The sequence below is a fragment of the Myxine glutinosa genome, chromosome 1, assembly GCF_964187855.1.
Source record: "Myxine glutinosa chromosome 1, kmMyxGlut1.1, whole genome shotgun sequence".
Taxonomy (NCBI): domain Eukaryota; kingdom Metazoa; phylum Chordata; class Myxini; order Myxiniformes; family Myxinidae; genus Myxine; species Myxine glutinosa.
Genome location: NC_136261.1, coordinates 12,898,779 through 12,919,770, shown reverse-complemented (window position 1 = coordinate 12,919,770; position 20,992 = coordinate 12,898,779). Strand labels below are relative to the sequence as shown.

Genomic DNA, 20,992 nt, shown 5'->3' with positions numbered 1-20,992 from the left:
TATTATGTACTGTATATGTGTACAATGTAAACTCTTATTATATGCTGTATATGTGTATAAGGTAAACTCGTATTATGTACTGTATATGTGTATAAGGTAAACTCGTATTATGTACTGTATATGTGTATAATGTAAACTCTTATTATATACTGTATATGTGTATAATATAAACTCGTATTATGTACTGTATATGTGCATAAGGTAAACTCGTATTATGTAGGGGAAGGCGGGGCAAGTTGAGCCAGTTTTTGTTCTTGGAATGCTAGGACTGAACTTACTGATGATCTTGCACAAATGAGTATCTTGCCTTCTAATTTAATCCTTGGGAAACATTTTGTAGCTAGTTCTTACTTTCTATCCCCACACTGAAAGTCACTGTGACCTTTGAAAAAACGGAGGCCAAATGGCTCAACTTGCCCCACCTGAGGGGTAAGTTGATCCAACCTTTGGGGTAAGTTGTACCACATAGGGGTAAGTTGATCATTGCCCCAAATAAAGATAACTAAAGTAGAAAACCATTGTTTTGCCAGAAAAATATTTAATGTTGTGAAGTTCTCCAACACTGAACGAAATTATTACCTTGTGTTCATGGTTATCGTAATCAATCAGTTACGAACAAATTGAGTCACTCTCATAGAAAAGCAAGATTGTCAACTGTGGTAAGAAAAGTCAACTCAATCCACCTGTCACAGTTTCAAGTCACAATTAAACAAAAAGTATCCCAAATAGTTGATCATTGCCCCAAATAAAGATAACTGAAGTACAACAAGTACAAATTTTTTAAATTAAAACAAAAGCCGTGTCGATGTTACACAATGCCTAGATGCAGCTGTGCCTATAACGTCGATGTTATAGGCACAGGACATTCCTATTGATTCGATTACTTGATGTTATTTTTGTGCAAAGTGAAAATATATCTCGGCAATTTCCCGTGTGTGGCGACGAATTTTTAATATATCTCGGCATTTTCCCGTCTGTTATTTCAGGCGGTGTATGACTGACCATGCCGCGATTTAAAAAATATATATCTCGGCAATTTCCCGTGTGTGGCGACACGTGAACGAAGCTATGCTCCTCTCTCCACATTATTGTGACGACGTATAAATTAAATATTTCATCGTGACGATTGTCATCAAATGGACGAATTTTTAATATATCTCGGCATTTTCCCGTCTGTTATTTCGGGCGGCGTATGACTGAGCACGCCGCGATTTAAACAAAATATATATATCTCGGCATTTTCCCGTCTCTTATTTCGGACGGTGTATGACTGACCATGCCGCGATTTAAAAAAAAAATATCTCAATCGACTTGAAGTTACAGGCCTTTGAGAATTCATTTCGTTCTATAAAGGGCAACTTTCATCGGATTTTCTTCCGGTTTTTTTTTCAACCGAGTCTAAAACTGGTAGCGACTGTGAAAAATGAAATGATATATCGAATTTGATTTGAAATAAAACTGTGTGAGAGAGGAAGACACCACGGGCCTACAAAACAGGCCTCAAAGCTATGCGAGTTAATAAAATGGTGGATATTTGTTTATATGAGGCCTCTCCCAGAATGGGTGGAGCTATGGTTCCCAGAATGGGTGGAGCTTTGAGGTTTTGTCTTCTCTGCAAGAACAACAACAAGAAGAAGAAGAAGAAGAAGAACAACAACAACAGCAGAGGGCACTCTATGAGCAGCGTCTGCGACGTGGCTAAAAAATTGGTCTGCCTGAAAAATATTTAATGTACTTGTTACAACACTGAACGAAATATTTACATGTACCTTGTGTTCATGGTTATAATTCAATGTGGCAGCTGGATTGAGTTGAAAACAGCTGCCACAGTTTTAAGTCACAATAAAACAAAAGTGTCCCAAATACACCCAGAAAGGCCAACAGTCAAGTCAGACTGTGGCAATTAAGGCACAATATCTTGCTCATCAATGCCAGCTTCATCATTTGGATCTGCAACTAAAACTAAAACATGTCAGAAATCAAGTCAATTAAGCTGCCAAACTGACAAGTCACAATTGAACACAAGCTGTCCAGAACAACGGGCAGAACTGCCAACGCACTTAGGCTGTGGCAGCTTACGCACGATGTCTTCCAGTTCAAATCCTGCTTCATCCTTTGGGTTTGGAACAAACACTGGGTTGTCAGATCCAACTTTTCCAGCAACCTTCTGCAGGAAGACACCTTCAAACTGAAATTCCTCTCCATTCAGTACATCAACCCGAGCAATGTAATGCACAAATCTTGATTTGCGTGTCTTGAGCGCTTGAAATGGCAGCATGGCAAGGAATGCTCTCCGGGGAGTGGAGATGGTACACCCAGTGTGGTGCAGGCTCGCAATGTATCCAATGACCGGGGTAATAATATGGTATTCTGTAAGCGCTTTGAGCCTTTGGGGAAAAGCGCATTATAAATGCTAATTATTATTATCTCCACCAACATGAGTTGGCAAGTTGAGCCAGACCCTACGGAGCAAGTTGAGCCACGGCTCAACTTGCCCCGTAGGGTCTGGTTCAACTTACCCCAGTCTGAACTTTCTGAGATGTCTCCACATACACACATATTCTATGCATCCATCGTATTAAAGTCTATGACAAGAATGGAGACACATACCTGGACTAACAATTGTCATCTGATATCCATATTATATCTATGCTGCATATGGAAGAAACGTGAACTTACCTGTTTTACACCTTTTTACTTTTATGGCTGAAAATTGGATTTTTCCCTCTGCAACACTGGTTTCTGTTTCAATTTAGAAAACAAGATGGCAGAATTTGGAGTTATGCAATGGGGCATCTATAGATGGCGCCACCACAAAGTCTGACTCATTCATAACTGGCTGGGAGGTGGTGGCTCAACTTGCCCCGATGCTCAACTTGCCCCGCCTTCCCCGACTGTATATGTGTATAATGTAAACTCTTATGTACTGTATATGTGTACAAGGTAAATTATAATTGTCTCACTTTAATTAAAGGTTCCACGAGCAACAAGATGATGCGATATTTAAATTCCTTCACAATAAAATATCAAATATACAGTTTAATAGATAAATAACATTTCACAACCTTTTATCTTTTAAAACCCATACACCCCTTTTAGACACTTTGCACCCCTTAGACACTTTAAGACCCTCACTTAGACACTTTGACAACCTTACTTAGACACTTTGACACCCTTACTCAGACCCTTCGACACCCTTTCTTGGACACTTTGACACCCTCAGACAACTTTTCGACATTTTAGTTCCTTTCAATCCCCGATGTGTACCCCGGTTTAGAATAGGTACACCGCATCCCTGCGTGTCGTAAGAGGCGACTAAAAAGGGTTGGTGTTAGGAAGGGCATCCGGCCATAAAAACATTGCCTCAAAAAGAGAACCATGACAATTACGACTACATATGGGCAGGGTACAGCCCGAAGTACCCCGTGGGGGACCCCACTCCCTCTCGTCAAAACTCAAGGTGGGGAACCCGATCGAAGCAAGGGTGGAAATCATTCCATTTATGACGACGAAACGTCTGATGCCCGACGTGGAGATCGGTTTCTGAGATTTGGGACATGGAATGTAGGGACAATGACAGGGAGATCAGGAGAAGTGGTGGAAGTATTGATCAGAAGAAGAGTGGACATATGTTGTGTGCAGGAGACGAGATGGAAGGGAAGTGGTGTGAGAATGGTGAAGGGCAGGCAGGGACAGAAATACAAGTTTGTGTGGCAAGGGTGCCTGGAGGGCGTGAATGGTGTTGGTGTCCTGTTTTCTGAGGAGTTTGTAGACAGTGTGCTGAGTGTGACTAGAGTGAGTGATAAGTTGATGATGGTGAAAATGATGATTGGAAAGCTCTTGGTGAACGTCATCTCGGGATATGCTCCGCAGGTTGGTCGGAGCGATGAAGAGAAGGACACGTTTTGGTGTGCTATAGAGAAGCTGATGGAAAACGTGAAAGATGAGGAAGTTGTTGTGGCAGGAGGAGACCTAAATGGACATGTGGGAAGGAGTATGAACGGTTTTGAGGGAGTTCATGGGGGTTACGGATATGGTGTGAGAAATGGAGAAGGTGAAAGGATTTTGGAGTTTGCTGATTGAGATGATTTGTTGATTTGTAATACTCAGTTCCATAAAGAGGACAATAAGCTTGTTACATACACGTCACGTGGGTCGACGACAACCGTTGACTACCTGCTGGTGCGTAGGCGAGATAGGGGGCACCTCCGGGACACAAAGGTGATCCCGGGGGAGGAGGCTGTTTCACAGCACCACTTGGTTGTCTGCGACATAAGGGTGAAAGGTGAGAGGAGAGCTCGGCGGGTGAAGTACCAACCGAGAATGAAGGTGTGGAGGTTGAAAGAGGTGACAGTAAGGGAGGCATTAAAAGAGAGGCTGAGTAGGGTAGAGGATGATGTGGTTGAGCTTGAAAGTGGTTGGATGTCAATGAAAGATAGTCTGTTGGTGATGTATGTGGATGGACAGGAGGACCACCGAGGCACTCGGAAACATGGTGGTGGGATGATGAAGTTGGAAAGAAGATTGACGAGAAGAGGAAGAAGTTCAAGGAGTGGCAGAAGGCGAAGGGTATTGGGGCAGAAAAGGCAGAGCATGAAAGTTATAAGGCAGCCAAGAAGGCTGCAAAGAAAGAGGTAGCGAAGGCGCAGGAGGCATGTAGGAAAATGTTCGGAGAACGATTGGATTCGGAAGAGGGTCAGAGAGCAGTATTCAGGATTGCAAAGCAGATAGCGAAAGAGGTGTGATGTGATGGGGGTGAGCTGCTTGAAGGATGAAGTGGGACAAATCGTTGTGGACCCAGATGGAATTAAAGGAAGATGGAAGCGATATATGGAAATACTGTTGAATGCAGAGAATGAATGGGATGGCAACATAGAGAGTAACCCAGTTTTAGGACCGGCAGAGAAGATAACTGAGAAGGAAGTTGAGGAAGCGATAAAAGAATGTTTGTAAAACACGTTTTTTTTTGTTTACAAGATCGAGGCTCATGAAAGAGCTAATATTAATCACACAAAAAGTCAAACCGACACAAAAAACACAAAAAACAAGGGGAGCGGTAGATAAGATCGGGAGAGAGGGGGAAGGACACAAACACAACATTTGAGAGCAGGGACATCGAAAGAACTGTGGGAGGGAGAGGGCTTGGGGGGAGGTGGGAGAGGTATAAAACATATGAACACTGCAAGGACTCCAGGGTGAATTACCGGGGTAGAAAAGACCAAGGTTTTTGCTGGGGGCCGATAAGAGATGGTTGTGAACAGCTGTTTTAAAGACCTGGAGGGAGGAGTGGGATTGAAGGGAGTGGGGGAGTTTGTTCCAGAGGTGGGAGAAAAGGGGAATGAAAGAGTGAAGGTGAGCAGAGAGCCTAGATTTTGGCAGTTTAACCATAAGAGGGTTGCAGGCAGATCTTGTGCGACCTGAAGGAATATTGGGGGGACAGAGCACAGAGAGAGCTGGGGGAGCAAGGCCGGAGAGGAGTCGGTAGAAGACAAAGACCACCAACCTGCTTGCGGTGAGTGAGTGAAAGGCCCTCGGAGTTGACTTCATCGCAGGAGATTCCAATGATTCTGAAAGCTTTGGCCTCAACAGCGTGAAGCCGAGCTAGGTGTGAGGCAGGAGCACCAGCCCAGAGGAGGGAACAGTATTCCATTGAGCTGCGGATGAAAGCCTTGTATGTGGTGAGGAGCTCAGGTGTGCCAAGGAAGGACTTCGCACGATGGAGGATGCCCAGTCGGTGACTGACTTTGGAGGCCAGCTTGGAAATGTGGTTTTTCCAAGAAAGATCATGGCAGATAGTGAGACCCAAAAGCTTTAGCGACAGAACTTCTTGGAGAGGATTGTTGAGAAAGTAGATGGGAGGGTTTTCCAGTCGGTCCTTTCGGAGAGACATTGTAAGAGTGTGAGATTTGTCAGGATTGAAAGACATGTTCCACATGTTTGACCAGTCTGTGATTTTGTCCAGGTCTGCAGAGAGTGAGGAGGCTGCAGACTGCCGATCTGAGGAATGAGGAATGGAGCGGCAGAGAGTGGAGTCATCAGCAAAGAGATAGAGAGGATTTTCCAGAGAGTCGGAGAGATCATTGATGAAGACCAGAAATAGCAAAGGGCCCAGAACACGACCTTGGGGAACTCCAGCCAGAACAGGAAGGGGAAATGAGAGAAATCCATTCAGGGCCACACGTTGCCTACGACCAGAGAGGAGGTCCGCAAGCCATGAGTGGAGATTTCCATGAATACCATTGGAGGAGAGTTTGGTGAGCAGAGCTGGGTGCCAGCCCGTATCGAAGGCACGTGATATGTGAAGTGAGACAGGTCTGATTTCCTGTTTGGCATTGAGGACCTCCATCCATTGTTGAGACAGCAGAAGCAACATTTCCAGAGTAGAATGACCTGGTCTGAATCCAAATTGATGATCAGAGATCAAGCCATTGGAGAAGAGGAAGGATTTGATATCCGAAGCAATGATGGATTCCATGACTTTGCTGATAATTGGAAGCAGGCTGATTGGTCTGTAGTTGCTAGGATCTGCTTTTGCACCTTTTTTGTGTAAAGCGGTGATGTTGGCTGATTTCCAAGATGCTGGCAGATGACCTTGAGCAAAAGAGAGGGTGAAAAGAACAGAGAGAGGGTGAGATAGAGCGGCAGAGCAGGATTTTAGGACCCGTGGACTGATGCCATCTGGTCCAGTTGCAGAATCAGAGTTGAGGTTTGATTAAAAACTTCTCCACCTTGTCAGGAGAGAAGGACACAGAGTCCAGGAGCAGTTGGGTTCGACTGGGAAAGGTGGGAACAGAGAGAGATGGGTTTGGGACACAAGATTTTGAGGCAAACACAGAGTTGAGGCATTCGGCTTTGTCATGTGCGGTGTCAACTGTGTAGCCATTTGAGGTAAGGGAGGGGATGGAGGGGGAACATACACCAGAAACGGATTTGACCAGACGCCACCAGGATTTGGAGGAAGGAGACAGGTTCGAGAGTTCAAACGAGTGTGGAGAGATAGTGCTTCCTGGCACTCCTGAGGGTAGACACACACTTGTTCCGACCTTGGTGGAAGGAACTGAGATTGCCTTCAGTTGGATTTGCCTTCCAAGAGGCAAAGGCAAGTTGTTTCAGGGCAAATGCCTCACCACAAGATTCAGTGTACCATGGACGGGAGGAAGGGTAAGACAACTGAAGACGAGATGGGATAAATCTGTGCATGAGAGAGAGCAGTTTGCTTTGGAAGAATTCCCAGGAAGAATTGATGTCAGAGGCATTAGAGATGGGAGACCAGTCCAGATGATTGATGGCTGCTTGCAGACCGTGCCAGTCGGCCTGAGTGAAATGCCAGACTCGTCGGCGCTGAGGAGGCTCTCTGAGAATGGCCAGAGAGATGTCCACTTTAACAAGCACATGATCAGAAGAACCAAATGATCAGAAGACCCAAAAGGTGCTCTCGCGAGATCACAGCGAGGTCACGTCTTTTCGAAGCTGTTCCATGTGCTCACGCTTTCGAAGCTAAGTGATCTTTCACATTTGTGTTTTTGGCGTATCTTTATCTTTCTTTCGGTGTATGTACCTATTGGGGTGACTTTAATAGGTTTCTCGGTGTTGGTTTTTCATACCTGTGTACAGAATCGGCGGTTTTTTTCGTATCGTGTATTCTGAGGCCTAGTGTAGTGCTAGTAGTAGTAGGCTACCGTGTCCTCAGACCTTGGCTTGAGGCTTTTGTTTTTTGTCTCAGCGGTTCTTTGATCGCGCTGCAACTACTGTCGGTCTCTGTTTTTCACGGTCTTTTCACCCATACTCCCTTATTTTAAAATCTCAAAAAAAAAAAAAAAAATTTTTTTTCCTTCCCTGTTCTTATCCGCTTGTACGTTCTTATTTGTTCTTTCATTCTTCGTTCTTTTGCTCTTTCGTTCTTCGTTATTTGTTCTTTCGTTCTTCGACCACGTTGTTCGAGATCACGTGATCAAGTTGTTAAAACATGTTTCATCTGTCCCCTGAAGAACTTTATTATTATGTCATATTCTATAACACTTTTTTCTACTTCTTCTATAAAAGGATGCTTTCGACTTGCTCACCAATTCTATTCATTCAAAAAAAAAATTCCATCTCTTACAGTGCATCTTTCATTCATTCCCTAAACTCTCCAGAACTCCACCCATCCTTCAGCGTCCTCAAACGTATTTTTGACTCGAAGGTCTCAAACTCATTTTGCAATAAATGTTCGTTTCCCATGAATCGTACACTTTTCAAAATCCAATCTCACCCCTCCCCTCCAAATCCTCCCCATCACCCATCCCTTTCAAATCTCCCCCCTTGCCCCTTCCCTCCCCTCCCTCCTAAACTCCCCCCACACCCCTCCCCTCCGAGACTCTCCCTCGCTCCTCCCCTCCTAGACTCCCCTCTCACCCCTCCTCCTCAAAGCATCCTCCCTGCTTCTTCCCCCTTCCAACTTTCACCTTCATCTCCCCCAACCTTCTGCCTCGCTCTTTCCCCTCCTCAAATAACACCTCACTGTGCCTCACCCAATCTCCATCAAACCTTTTGTCCGCCCCATTCTTCCCTTTCTCCAAGCTATTCTGAAATCTCTGAAATCTCTGACACACCTTCAACAGCTCTCCCTACCTCTTCCTCCTCTTCCACATCTTACCCTACCCTCCCCCCACCCCCTGTTCTGGACCCGATGCTCCCCTTTCCTCTTCATTAACGGTATGGACCTCAAACATCCGGGGCATTCGCTCAAACTTGACTGATCTCTCCATACAGGTTGCTTCTGACAAACCAGATGTGATCTGCTTAACAGAAACTTTCCTCCTTCATGATGTCTCTGATTCCTTGGTATCTCTCCCAGGTTACTCCCTCCTCCGGTATGATAGACCTGAGCCTCGTTCTGGAGGTGGGGTTGCTATCTTTATAAAAAACTCTCTTCCTCGCTCGCCCTGCACTGCCCTCTCTCCACCTCACCCCCAGGAATACCTTTGGCTACGGCTTCCCCTTCGCTCCCACCTTTTGTTCATATGCGTGTTGTACCGTCCACCAAACAGTGATGACTCCATTTACATCTCGCTGTCTGATAATACGGACCAACTTCTATCTACCCATCCCAACTCTCTCTTCCTCATATGTGGTGATTTCAACTGTCACCATGCCAGTTGGCTGGGGGTGGGTACCTCTCTCACCAGCCATGGCTCTTCAGCAAAGGACTTCTGTGACTCACTGGGACTGACACAATCTGTCAATTTCCCAACCCGGATCTCAGTCAACGGAGCATCTTCTCTTCTGGACTTGGTTATGACTAACTTCCCTGAAAATGTCTGCTGCTCTTCTTCTGCTCCAATCGGCTCTTCTGATCATGTGCTTGTTAAAGTGGACATCTCTCTGACCATTTTCAGAGAGCCTCCTCAGCGTCGACGAGTCTGGCATTTCACTCAGGCCAACTGGCACGGTCTTCAAGCAGCCATCAATCATCTGGACTGGTCTCCCATCTCTACTGCCTCTGACATCAACTCATCCTGGGAATTCTTCCAAAGTAAATTGCTCTCTCTCATGCACAGTTTTATCCTTTCTCGTCTTCAGTTGTCATACCCTTCCTCCCGTCCATTGTACACGGAATCTTGTGGTGAGGCTATTGCCCAGAAACAACTTGCTTTCGTCTCCTGGAAAGCAAATCCAACGGAAGGAAATCTCATTTCCTTTCACAAAGCCCGAAACAAATGTGTGTCCACCCTCAGGAGAGCCAGGAAACAATATCTCTCCATCCTCAGGACCGAACTCTCCTATCTGTCTCCCTCTTCCAAATCCTGGTGGCGTCTGGTCAAATCTGTTTCTGGTGTTTGTTCCCCCTCCATCCCCTCCCTCACCTTAAATGGCCACACGGCTGACTCCGCACGTGAAAAAGCCGAATGCCTCAACTCTGTGTTTGCCTCTAAATCTTGTGTCCCAAACCCATCCCTCTCTGTACCCACCGTACCCAGTCGTACCCAGCTGCTCCTGGACTCTGTGTCCTTTCCTCCTGACAAGGTGGAAAAGTGTCTGTCAACCCTCGACTCTGATTCTGCAACTGGACCTGACGGCATCAGCCCACGGGTCCTAAAATCATGTTCTTCCGCTCTTTCACTCCCTCTCTCTGTTCTCTTCACCCTCTCTTTTGCTCAAGGTCATCTTCCATCTGCTTGGAAATCTGCCAACATCACCGCTTTGCACAAAAAAGGTGCAAAAACAGATCCCAGCAACTACAGACCAATCAGCCTTCTCCCAATTATCAGCAAGGTCATGGAATCCATTATTGCTTCAGATATGAAATCTTTCCTCTTCTCCAATGGGTTGATCTCTGATCATCAATTTGGTTTCAGGCCTGGACACTCCACTCTGGACATGCTGCTTCTGCTTTCTCAACAATGGATGGAGGTCCTCAATGCCAAACAGGAAATTAGAGCAGTCTCCCTTGACATATCATGTGCCTTCGATACAGTCTGGCACCCCGCTCTGCTCACCAAACTCTCCTCTTTTGGTATCCATGGAAATCTCCACGCATGGCTGGCGGACTTCCTCTCTAGTCATAGTCAACGTGTGGCCCTGAATGGGTTTCTCTCATGTCCTCTTCCTGTTCAGGCTGGAGTTCCCCAAGGCAGTGTTCTGGGCCCTGTGCTTTTTCTGGTCTTCATCAATGATCTCTCTGACTCTCTTGAAAATCCTCTCTATCTCTTTGCTGATGACTCTACTCTCTGTCGCTCCATTCTTCATCCCTCAGATCGGCAGTCTGCAGCCTCCTCACTCTCTGCAGACCTTGACAAAATCACAGACTGGGCAAACAAGTGGAACATGTCTTTCAATCCTGACAAATCTCACACTCTTACGATGTCTCTCCGAAAAGACCGACTGGACAACCCTCCCATCCACTTTCTGAATAATCCTCTCCAAGAAGTTCTGTCACTCAAGCTTTTGGGTCTCACTATCTGCCATGATCTTTCCTGGAAAAACCACATTTCAAATCTGGCCTCCAAAGCCAGTCGCCGACTGGGCATCCTCCGTCGTGCTAAGGCCTTCCTTGGTACACCTGAGCTCCTCACCACATACAAGGCTTTCATCCGCAGCTCAATGGAATACTGCTCTCCCCTCTGGGCTGGTGCTCCTGCCTCACACCTAGCTCGCCTTCGCGCTGTTGAAACCAAAGCATTCAGAATCATTGGAATCTCCCGCGATGAAGCTAACTCCAAGGGCCTCTCACTCACTCACCGCAGGCAGGTTGGTGGTCTTTCCGTCTTCTACCGACTCCTCTCTGGCCTTTCCCCCCCAGCTCTCTCTGGGCTCTGTCCTGCAAATATTCCTCCAGGTTGCACAAGATCTGCCTGCAACCCTCTTTTGGTTAAACTGCCAAAATCAAGACTCTCTGCTCACCTTCACTCCTTCATTCCTCTTTTCTCCCGCCTCTGGAACAAACTCCCTCACTCTCTTCAATCCCACTCCACCCTCCAAGTCTTTAAAACAGCTGTTCACCACCATATCTTATCTTCCCCCATCCAAAACCTTGATCTTTTCTACCCCTGCTAATTTCACCCCAATTCCCCTTTTTGAAATACCAACTTCTGTCCTGGAAGTCCTTGGTGTCCTTGTGCTTTATACTTCTCCCTCCCCCCCCCCCCCCCTTCCCATGCCTCCTCGCCCCAGGCCCTCTCCCTTCCACACATCTCCCTGCTCTCGGATGTTGTGTTTGTGTGCTTCCCCTTTTCTCCCCATCTTGTCCTCCGCTCTCTCTTTTTGTGTATTTTGTTTGTCTGGTCGATTTGTTTGTGAAGTAAATGTTAGCTCTTTCACGAGCCTCGATTCAGAATACCAAAAAAAAAAAAGAAAAAAAAGAAGAAGAGCAGCAGACATTTGCAGGGAAGTTAGTCATAACCAAGGCCAGAAGAGAAGATACTCCATTGACTGAGATCCGGGTCGGGAAATTGACAGATTGTGTCGGTCCCAATGAGTCGCAGAAGTCCTTTGCTGAGGTGCCATGGCTGGTGAGAGATGAACCCACACCCAGCCAGCTGGCATGATGACAGTTGAAGTTGCCACATATGAGGAAGAGAGAGTTTGGATGAGTTGATAGAAGTTGGTCCATGTTGTCCGACAGCGAAATGTAAATGGAGTCATCACTGTTTGGAGGATGGTACAGAACACATATGAACAAAAGGTGGGAGCGGAGAGGAAGCCATAGCCAGAGGTACTCCTGGGGGTGGGGTGGAGAGAGGGCAGTGCAGGGAGAGTGAGGAAGACAGTTTTTGATAAAGATAGCAACCCCACCACCAGGACGAGGCTCAGGTCTATCATACCGGAGGAGGGAGTAACCAGGAAGAGATATTAAGGAATCAGAGACATCTTGAAGGAGGAAAGTTTCTGTTAAGCAGATCAAGTCTGGATTGCCAGAGGCAACCTGAATGGAGAGATCAATCAGGTTTGAGCGAAGGCCCCGGATGTTTGAGGTCCATACCGTTAATGAGGAGAGAGGGGGAGCATCGGGTGCAGGACAGGGGAGGGGAGGGGTAGGGTGAGATGAAGGGTGAGAGGGGGATGTAGGAAGAGCAGTTGATAGTGTGTCAGAGATTACAGAAGAGTTACAAGAAAGGGAAGGATGAGGAGGACGAAAGGTTTGATGGTGATGGGATGAGGCACAGTGAGGGGTTGTTTGAGGGGGGGCAGAGGAAAGTAGAAGGTTGGGGGAGGTGGAGATATGACATAGAAGGGAGATGAAGTGGGGAGGAGGCAGCGTTGAGGAGGAGGAGGGGGGGGATGTGGGAGAATTGGAAAGGGATGGTAGGGGGGGGGGAGATTTGAAGGGGAAGGGATGGGGGGGGGGAGTTTTGAAGGGGAGGGGTGAGGGGGAGTTTGTGAGGGGAGGGGCGAGGGGGGAGATTTGGCGGGGAGGGGCGAGGGGGGAGTTTAGAATGTGGATGATTAATGAAAGACTAACATTTATAACAAATTGGGTTTATTGTGATTTTCAAGTCAGAGATCCGCTTAAGAACGATAGACAAGGGGTGGAATGAAGGTGAGTTTATAGAATGTAGTGAGGAAGAATTATTATAACGGATTGAATTTTTTTTTGAAGAGGAAATTGAAAACGGCCTTTTAAATAGGAAGAAAAACAGCGTGTTGTAATATACCACTGAATAAAACATTGCAGGGGAAAGATTAAACATTTAAATAATATTAAAACAGAACCGTGAAGAGCAATCTTGTATTCATAAAATACCAGCGGGGAGAGGGCCTAGAGGGACAACGACGAGTCTCGTGAACAGGGCAAACGGTGGAAGGCAAGGAGATAATGGGGCGGGGCGAGAGCGCACCTGGACAGAAGCACACGAAACAGCACACATGGAGAAAAGGAAATAAATGTTTGGGTTTTTTTGGGTGGGAGGGGGGGGGCATTTAAAACGTTACACAAAGAGTAGAAGTTCGGGGAAGAAGGGAAAAATCTAAGAACCAAGCAAAACACGAAGTAAGGAACTTATATTAAGTTAACAACCACCGACGGGGGAAGCCTCAGGCTACAAGGCCACACACGCGGGGCAAACAGAAAACGATTAATTTATTACGAGTTACAGGAAATTCAAACCAAAACGAACGAGAAACAAACAATAATGGAAAGACGATAAAATAACGAGTGGAAATTTGACAAACACACGAATGGAAAAATAACTTAACTTTTGATGCCTGGAGAGAACAAAAGTCGCCACCTCGATCGAGAACCGGAAGCGGAAGTCCGTATCATTAAAACCATAAACGTGCATTAAAACCATAAACGTGCGTTAAAACCATAAACGTGCATTAAAACGGGCCTACCTGGCATTCTTTTTGCCTAAAAACAAACCTTTGAGGATGTTCACAAGTATGTTTGGCGAGGTTGGAACTCAGAACCTTGGGATCCCAAGCCCACCACCCAAACCATTAGGCCAACACAAGGTGATCCTGTGGGAGTATAATTCACCTTTCCTTTACCTCTCTTGTTGGGGTATCGTTCCGGGGGGAGTTGTGCTGCAGGGTGTGACGATGGTGCGGCCATTCTTGTTACATGCTTGAGACATTAGACTCTTTTCAACCCCTTGGACCCGAACTATTGTTGGAATGTACCGTTTAGACCATCTGGAACGATTCAGGTGCACACCACGCAAACATATGTAGTCTTGCAAAACACAGACTGTACTTTTTTCAGCAATTGTGCAAACTCAACCACCCAGAGGGTGGGGACTCAGCTGGTTTATAACTTTATATAATGATCCACTGAATGAAATGAAAACGTTCGTTGAGGTATGTTAATTACCATGGTTGTTAACATCCCCAAGTGATGTTAATCTAACAATGAAGTGTAATGTATAAAACTAGCAAGTTGCCCGTGCCCACATGGGATTCGAAATGGGGTAGGGATGGAGATGGCAAAAATACAAATGGTGTCTTCTGTCGAGCCGACAATCTGGGAGCAACGATTCACATTTATTGCCACGTCTGATGCAATGTAAATGGTCTAATGTTGGCGAGGTGCTCCATTTGAAATTGTTCGATATATGTAGCTTTTTGATTTTCAGGGTCTGCAATAGCAACTTGTTTTGGTGTTGAAACCAGCAATCAATTGCAAGTTAATAGTACGATGAACCAGTGAGTTATCGTATGAAGTTATCAATTGACACACTCTCTCTCTCTGTTTTACTGAATTTTACTTTGCTCTCCAGAACATGAACAAGTGGAGTCCTGAACGAGCGATCATGCTCCCTTGGATCGTTTTATTCCTTTCGGGTGAGATTTTTTTTCCTCTTTAACTCTTCTTTACCTTCTCCACTCTTTTCCCTTCTCTAAATTATCTGATAAATGTTCCTTGTTGAGTGCAAATGATGAACATGTTTGTATTTACTGTAGTTGCACTTATTCTGTGCATTGGTGTCAAGTGCTCATCCTTAACATTTGAATTAAAAGTGAAAAACTTTGTATCTGAATGGACTGCAGAGTTAGTTTGAGAAAATAGTTGTTTCTGGAATCGGTCAGTACATGAGGTGAGCAGCTGGTCTCCATGGAAACGGTGAACAATGTCATGTTGAAATGCGTTCTCGTGACTCGCATATCAATTTCCGCTTTATCGTCATGGTATACACCACGGGCTTTGCACTCCAGTACTTGTTACCCCGCACTCGCGAAGCGAAAAGCAGGGTTAGGCATTCAGGTGCGTCCGTACATGCATACGTGTGGCGTGCCTGCGTTTTTAAAATTCATTTTCTCGGAAATCGTTGGTCTGATTGACACGAAATTTTACCATTGGAGCACCTCATCCTGTAGAATTCTTTTATGATAATTATGATGTAATAGGTCACGTGGTACAGCGGCCATCTTGGAAAAACTGATAAGCGTTGCACCTCCATCTCCAAAACCGATCCATGGAAAAATTGAATCGTGACTCATTGTAAAGAACTCCACATGGGGAATTGGTGGGGTTAATGATGTCATTGGTGTCATAATTATGACGACATAATTCAACGGGGACAACGCTTAGTCTGATCAGCTTTAAATTTATTGAGCGTGATCTATGCAACAATTATATTAGAGAATATAAATTGATGATGTAATCGCTCACGTGGTCTGGCAGCCATATTGGATCAAAGAAATTTTAAAAAAATCGTTCAAAAGCAGAAGAGTTGGCTCGCACTAAGTTGTCTGCACAGGCTAAGTATTCTATGAATACCATCTACTTTTTATTTATTTATTCAGTTTGCAAATAAAAACAAGACCAATAGTCATGTTAGCTTTAGCAGATCTTCAGCTCTGATTGGTGTATGTTTGAGGGGACATACATGCATACATGCATACATGCATACATACATACATACATACATACGTACATACAGTCACGTGAAAAAGTAAGTACACCCCATGTAAAGTTTTGACTTTTTCAACATATTTCAACATACAGCTATTTGATCTTCATTTCAACAATATTGACAGATAAAGGTGATATAATATAACAAATATCATGAAACATTTACATTTTGTAGTCCATTGTATAATTTAAATCAACATAAATGCAAATTTTGCATGTGGAAAAAGTAAGTACACCCCAACATTTATCACTACTTCAAATACCTAAAATGAGAATCAGGTGCACCAGCTCAGGTGCAAATGATTAGAACATTGTGAGAGAGGATCTTGGAGGAACCTGTCTTATTTAAACCTCAGACATTTAGTTTGGTTTGCCTTGTGTTGTTGAAGTGTGTGGCGTCACCATGCCTAGATCAAAAGAGCTCTCCAGGGCCTTCAGAAAGAAGCTTATAGGTGCCTACGAGACTCCGAAGGGATTTAAAAAGATCTCCAATCAATTTGAAATCAATCATTCGACTGTCCGGAAGATCATCTACAAGTGGAGAAGATTCCAAACAACTGCCAACTTGTTCAGGCCAGTCCGCCCGAGCAAGTTCAGCCCGAGAGCAGACCGCAAGATGCTGAAAGAGGTCTCTAAGAACCCCAGAATGTCATCACGGGACCTACAGGTAGCTCTCGCCATTGTTGATGTCAAAGTGCACGAGTCTACCATTAGAAAGAGGCTGCACAAATTTGATCTACATGGGAGGTGTGCCAGGAGGAAACCTTTGCTGTTCAGAAAGAACATCAGGGCAAGACTAAAGTTTGCCAATGAACACCGAGGCAAAGACCCGCACTTCTGGAACAATGTGCTCTGGACAGATGAGTCAAAGGTAGAGCTATTTGGCCACAGCACCAGAAGACATGTTTGTTGAAAACCAAAGACAGCATTTGACCACAAGAACCTGATACCAACTGTAAAGCATGGTGGTGGAAATATTATGGTTTGTGGCAGCTTTGCTGCATCAGGGCCTGGGCAGCTCACCATCATAGAATCCACTATGAATTCTTCATTGTACCAGGGTGCTTGAGGATAATGTGAGGCCATCTGTTGGAAAGTTGAAGCTCAACCGAAGGTGGACCTTGCAACATGACAATGACCCTAAACATACCAGTAAATCGACCAAGGAATGGCTGAAAAGAAAGAAATGGAGGGTTCTGGAATGGCCAAGTCAAAGCCCGGATCTAAATCCTATCGAGATGTTGTGGGGGGATTTGAAACGAGCTGTGCATGCAAGAAACCCCTCAAACATCGCACAGCTGAAAGAATTCTGCATGGAGGAGTGGGCAAAAATTTCTCCCAGTCGATGTCAGAGACTGAATGAATGAATGAATGATCGTTTTAAGGCCATTTTCCCCGCTAAAGCGTGGTTAGCCTTGCGGGCCCCATGACAATTATGGTTCCATGGTTGAGGCAATGTTTTTATGGCCAGATGCCCTTCCTGACGCCAACCCTTGGTCACCTCTTACGATGCGCAGGGATACGGTGTTCCTATACTAAACCAGGGTACACACTGGGATCATTCATCCCAGCAAGCTGGTACTCAATTTGCCAACCTCAGAAGGATGACAGGCTGAGTCAACCCCCCTGGCCTTAATTCAGCGATCGACTGGGATTCGAACCCAGGATCCTCGGATCCTAAGCCGGCACCCTAACCGCTAAGCCAACACCAGGGATACTGGTAGACAGTTATAAGAAACGCCCACTTGAGGTTGTTTCTGCCAAAGGGGGCAATACCACCTATTAGGGCCAAGGTTGTACTTACTTTTTCCACATGCGAAATTTGCATTTATGTTTATTTAAATTATACAATGGACTACAAAATGTAAATGTTTCATGATATTTGTTATATTATATCACCTTTATCTATCAATATTGTTGAAATGAAGATCAAATACCTGTATGTTGAAATATGTTGAAAAAGTCAAAACTTTACATGGGGTGTACTTACTTTTTCACGTGACTGTACATACACACATACATACACACATACATACACACATACATACATACATACATACATACATACATACATACATACATATGGACAGACAAACTGTTCTAGACGGCTTTGCTCCTTGGGCCTACACTCCAAAATAAGTATTCCTTTTTGTTTAAAGTCTTATGATTATGTTAGTATGATTCTACATGATGCCCTGTCTCCTAGCAATCATAGAAATTGGTTTAAAATTCGGTGATACTGTGTAACATACCTTTAGTCGGTGTGGTATACTGTCCTGCTTTATTCTACCAGGTGTGCGCCCAGAGGTATTACCCTATTTTTATAGGCACGACTAAGAAATCTCTAAACTGTGAAACCATAGTTTATTCCTCAGTGAAAACTTTACTAAATTTATTCGTTGTGTTATTTTGATCTCCTTAGTGCCCACGAGCCAAGCTGACATGTCCAGCATCAAAGCGTCTCCTGGAGAAAATGTCACCATCAACTCAACCTTTGCTGTTCATCCAGATGAGAGCAGCTCAATCTCCATTTGGTGGAAGTGGAAACCAGTGGATGAAGTTGCTGAAATTGAGGTTTGTTTCACTTTTATCTCTTCCCTCCTTTGTACTCGGAAGACATTTTATCAGGAATCACAAAGTTTCCTGTGTTAGTTTTTCTGGAGCAACTGCAGGACCCTCATAGTTGTGTTTTGCTTTGCCCAGAAAATACTTCATTTCTCTGCCTCTGCAGCTGAAGGCCCGAGGTATTGTTTTCAGATTGTACTTCTGTTTTCAGAGTGGGTTTTTTTTCTGTTACCACAATTTTAAAGCTGCTGTTAAGCTCATGAAATCACTTGTCTGATGTCCCGGGTCATCCAAAAATTTTTATGATGCAAACAACTATGATGCACGAAAGGTCAAGGTCAAGGTCAAATGGTGGTCTGATAAAAAAAAAATCAGGCTTTTTTGCAACTGTTAGTCCCATGGACACGAAATTTTGACCATAGTAGCGCCTCTTCCTGTAAAAATTGTTAATTATGACATCATAGGTCACGTGCTTTTGGCGCCATCTTGGAAAAACCGAAAAACATCGCACCTCTGCAGAGTCGTGGCAAAAAATATTGGCACCTTGCACCTTTTTCAAATAATTCACCATTTGTTCCAGAAAATAGTTGAAATTTAAAAATCTTTTGGTGTCCACAAATATATTTCATTGGTTTGCAGTGGAACAAAACAAAAAAAGCTGAAAAAAAACTACTAAATCTGAGCTTATTCCACACAGAAACACTAAAATGGCTCGGACAATGTTATTGGCACCTTTTGGAAGTTTTTGGAAATAATTGGATTTCAAGCAGCTGATTCTCCTTTACTTTTGAATTGAACTCACGTGAGGTGAGATGCAGGTGCCTGTGATATAAAAATCACTCATTCAACCAGTTTGAAAAGAGAAAAGGAGTCATTCTGTTGGTTTGTGTCACTGTGTGTGCCACAATGAGCATGGAGAAAAGAAAGAAAACCAGAGAAATGTCTGAGGAGGTCAGACACAAGATTGTAGCCAAGCAAGGACAACCTCAAGGCTACAAGTCCATCTCCAGAGACCATGATGTTCCTGTGTCCAACGTATGCAATGTTATCAGGAAGTTTAAGGCCCATGGCACTGTAGCCAACCTCCCTTGACGTGGCCGCAAGAATAAATTGATCAAAGATTGCCACGAAGGATTGTTTGAATGGTGGATGAAGCACCTTAACTGCCAAACAGATTTGATCTGACCTTCAGACACAAGGTACGACAGTTTCAACTCGTACCATCCGTCGCCAGCTTGATGAAAGGGGGTTCTACATTAGGAGACCCAGGAGGACCCCACTGCTGAGACAGAGACATAAGAAAGCCCAACTGGAGTTTTCCGAAACACACCTGAACAAGCCAAAATCCTTCTGGGAGAATGTCCTGTGGACAGATGAGACCACATTAGAGCTTTTTTTTAAAAGCACATCATCTCTATGTTTACAGAAAACAAAATGAAGCCTTCAAAGAAAAGAACACCTTCCCTACAGTCAAACATGGAGGAGGTCCAGTGATGTTTTGGGGTTGCTGTGCTGCCTCTGGCATTGGGTGCCTTGAATGTGTGCATGGCATCATTAAATCAGGAATTTACCAAGACATTTTGGAGTGCAATGTTCAACCCAGTGTCAGAAAGCTGGGTCTCCGTCGAAGGTCATGGGTCTTGCAGCAGGACAATGACCCCAAACACACTTCCAAAAGCACCCAGGAATGATTCAAAACAAAACGCTGGACGGTTCTGAAGTGGCCAGCAATGAGTCCAGATCTAAATCCCATTGAACACCTGCGGGGAGATCTGAAAACAGCAGGTGGGAGAAGGCACCCTTCAAATCTGGGAGAACTGGAGCAGTTTGCACAAGAGTGGGCCGGACTGCCAGTAGAGAGGTGTAGGAAGCTCATTCATGGCTATCGGAAGCACTTGACTGCAGTTATTTTGTCCAAAGTCTGTGCTATCAAATATTAAAGTGCTACCAAATATTAAAGTGCTACCAAATTATCAAATTGATTTTGCATCTAGTTTGTGTGCTACCAAATATTAAAGTGCTACCAAATATTAAAGTGCTACCAAATATTATCAAATTGATTTTTGCATCTAGTTTGTGTGCTACCAAATATATAGTCTTGGGTTTCAATAATTTTGTCAATGCCATTTCTTTTTATTTTCTGATTTAAAATGATATATGAAATGCTGAATCAAAAACAAAGGTCTGTACTATTAACAGTGAAATAAAGAATTGTGGAGACCAAATACGTCAATTTCAACTTATATTGAGAGAAAATTGTGAGTTATTTGAAAAAAGTGAAAGGGTGCCAATATTTTTGGCCACGACTATCTCCGAAACCTTTCCATGGAAAAAATTGAAATGTGATTCATTGTAAAGAACTCAGCATGGGGAATATGTTGTTAGCGATGACGTCATTGTTGCCTTAATTATGACGTCATAATTCAACAGGGACAACACTTGGACTGATCACTTTGAAATTTCTTGAGCATTATCTATGCAACAATTATATTAGAGAATATAAATTTTTGATGTAATCGCTCACGTGTTCTGGCAGCCATATTGGATCAATGAAAAAAAAATAAGCCTTCAAAAACAGAATTTGGCTTGCATCAA

General features: G+C 44.3%; 1 protein-coding gene across 5 annotated transcripts in view; it reads left to right on the top strand.

The window, feature by feature from the left end:
- Positions 1-20,992, top strand: part of LOC137417979 (uncharacterized) — a 109,290-nt gene that overhangs the window by 11,653 nt on the left and 76,645 nt on the right. For 4 of the 5 annotated variants that reach the window (XM_078783314.1, XM_078783274.1, XM_078783220.1 and 1 more), the window contains exons 2-3: positions 14,697-14,760; positions 18,255-18,406. In XM_078783314.1, the coding sequence (XP_078639440.1) occupies positions 14,700-14,760; positions 18,255-18,406 (213 nt within the window). In that variant the 5' untranslated portion in view covers positions 14,697-14,699. Of the gene's footprint in view, positions 1-14,696; positions 14,761-18,254; positions 18,407-18,535; positions 18,559-20,992 lie in introns of those variants that run through there. The other variant, XR_013624321.1, reaches the window with a different exon arrangement.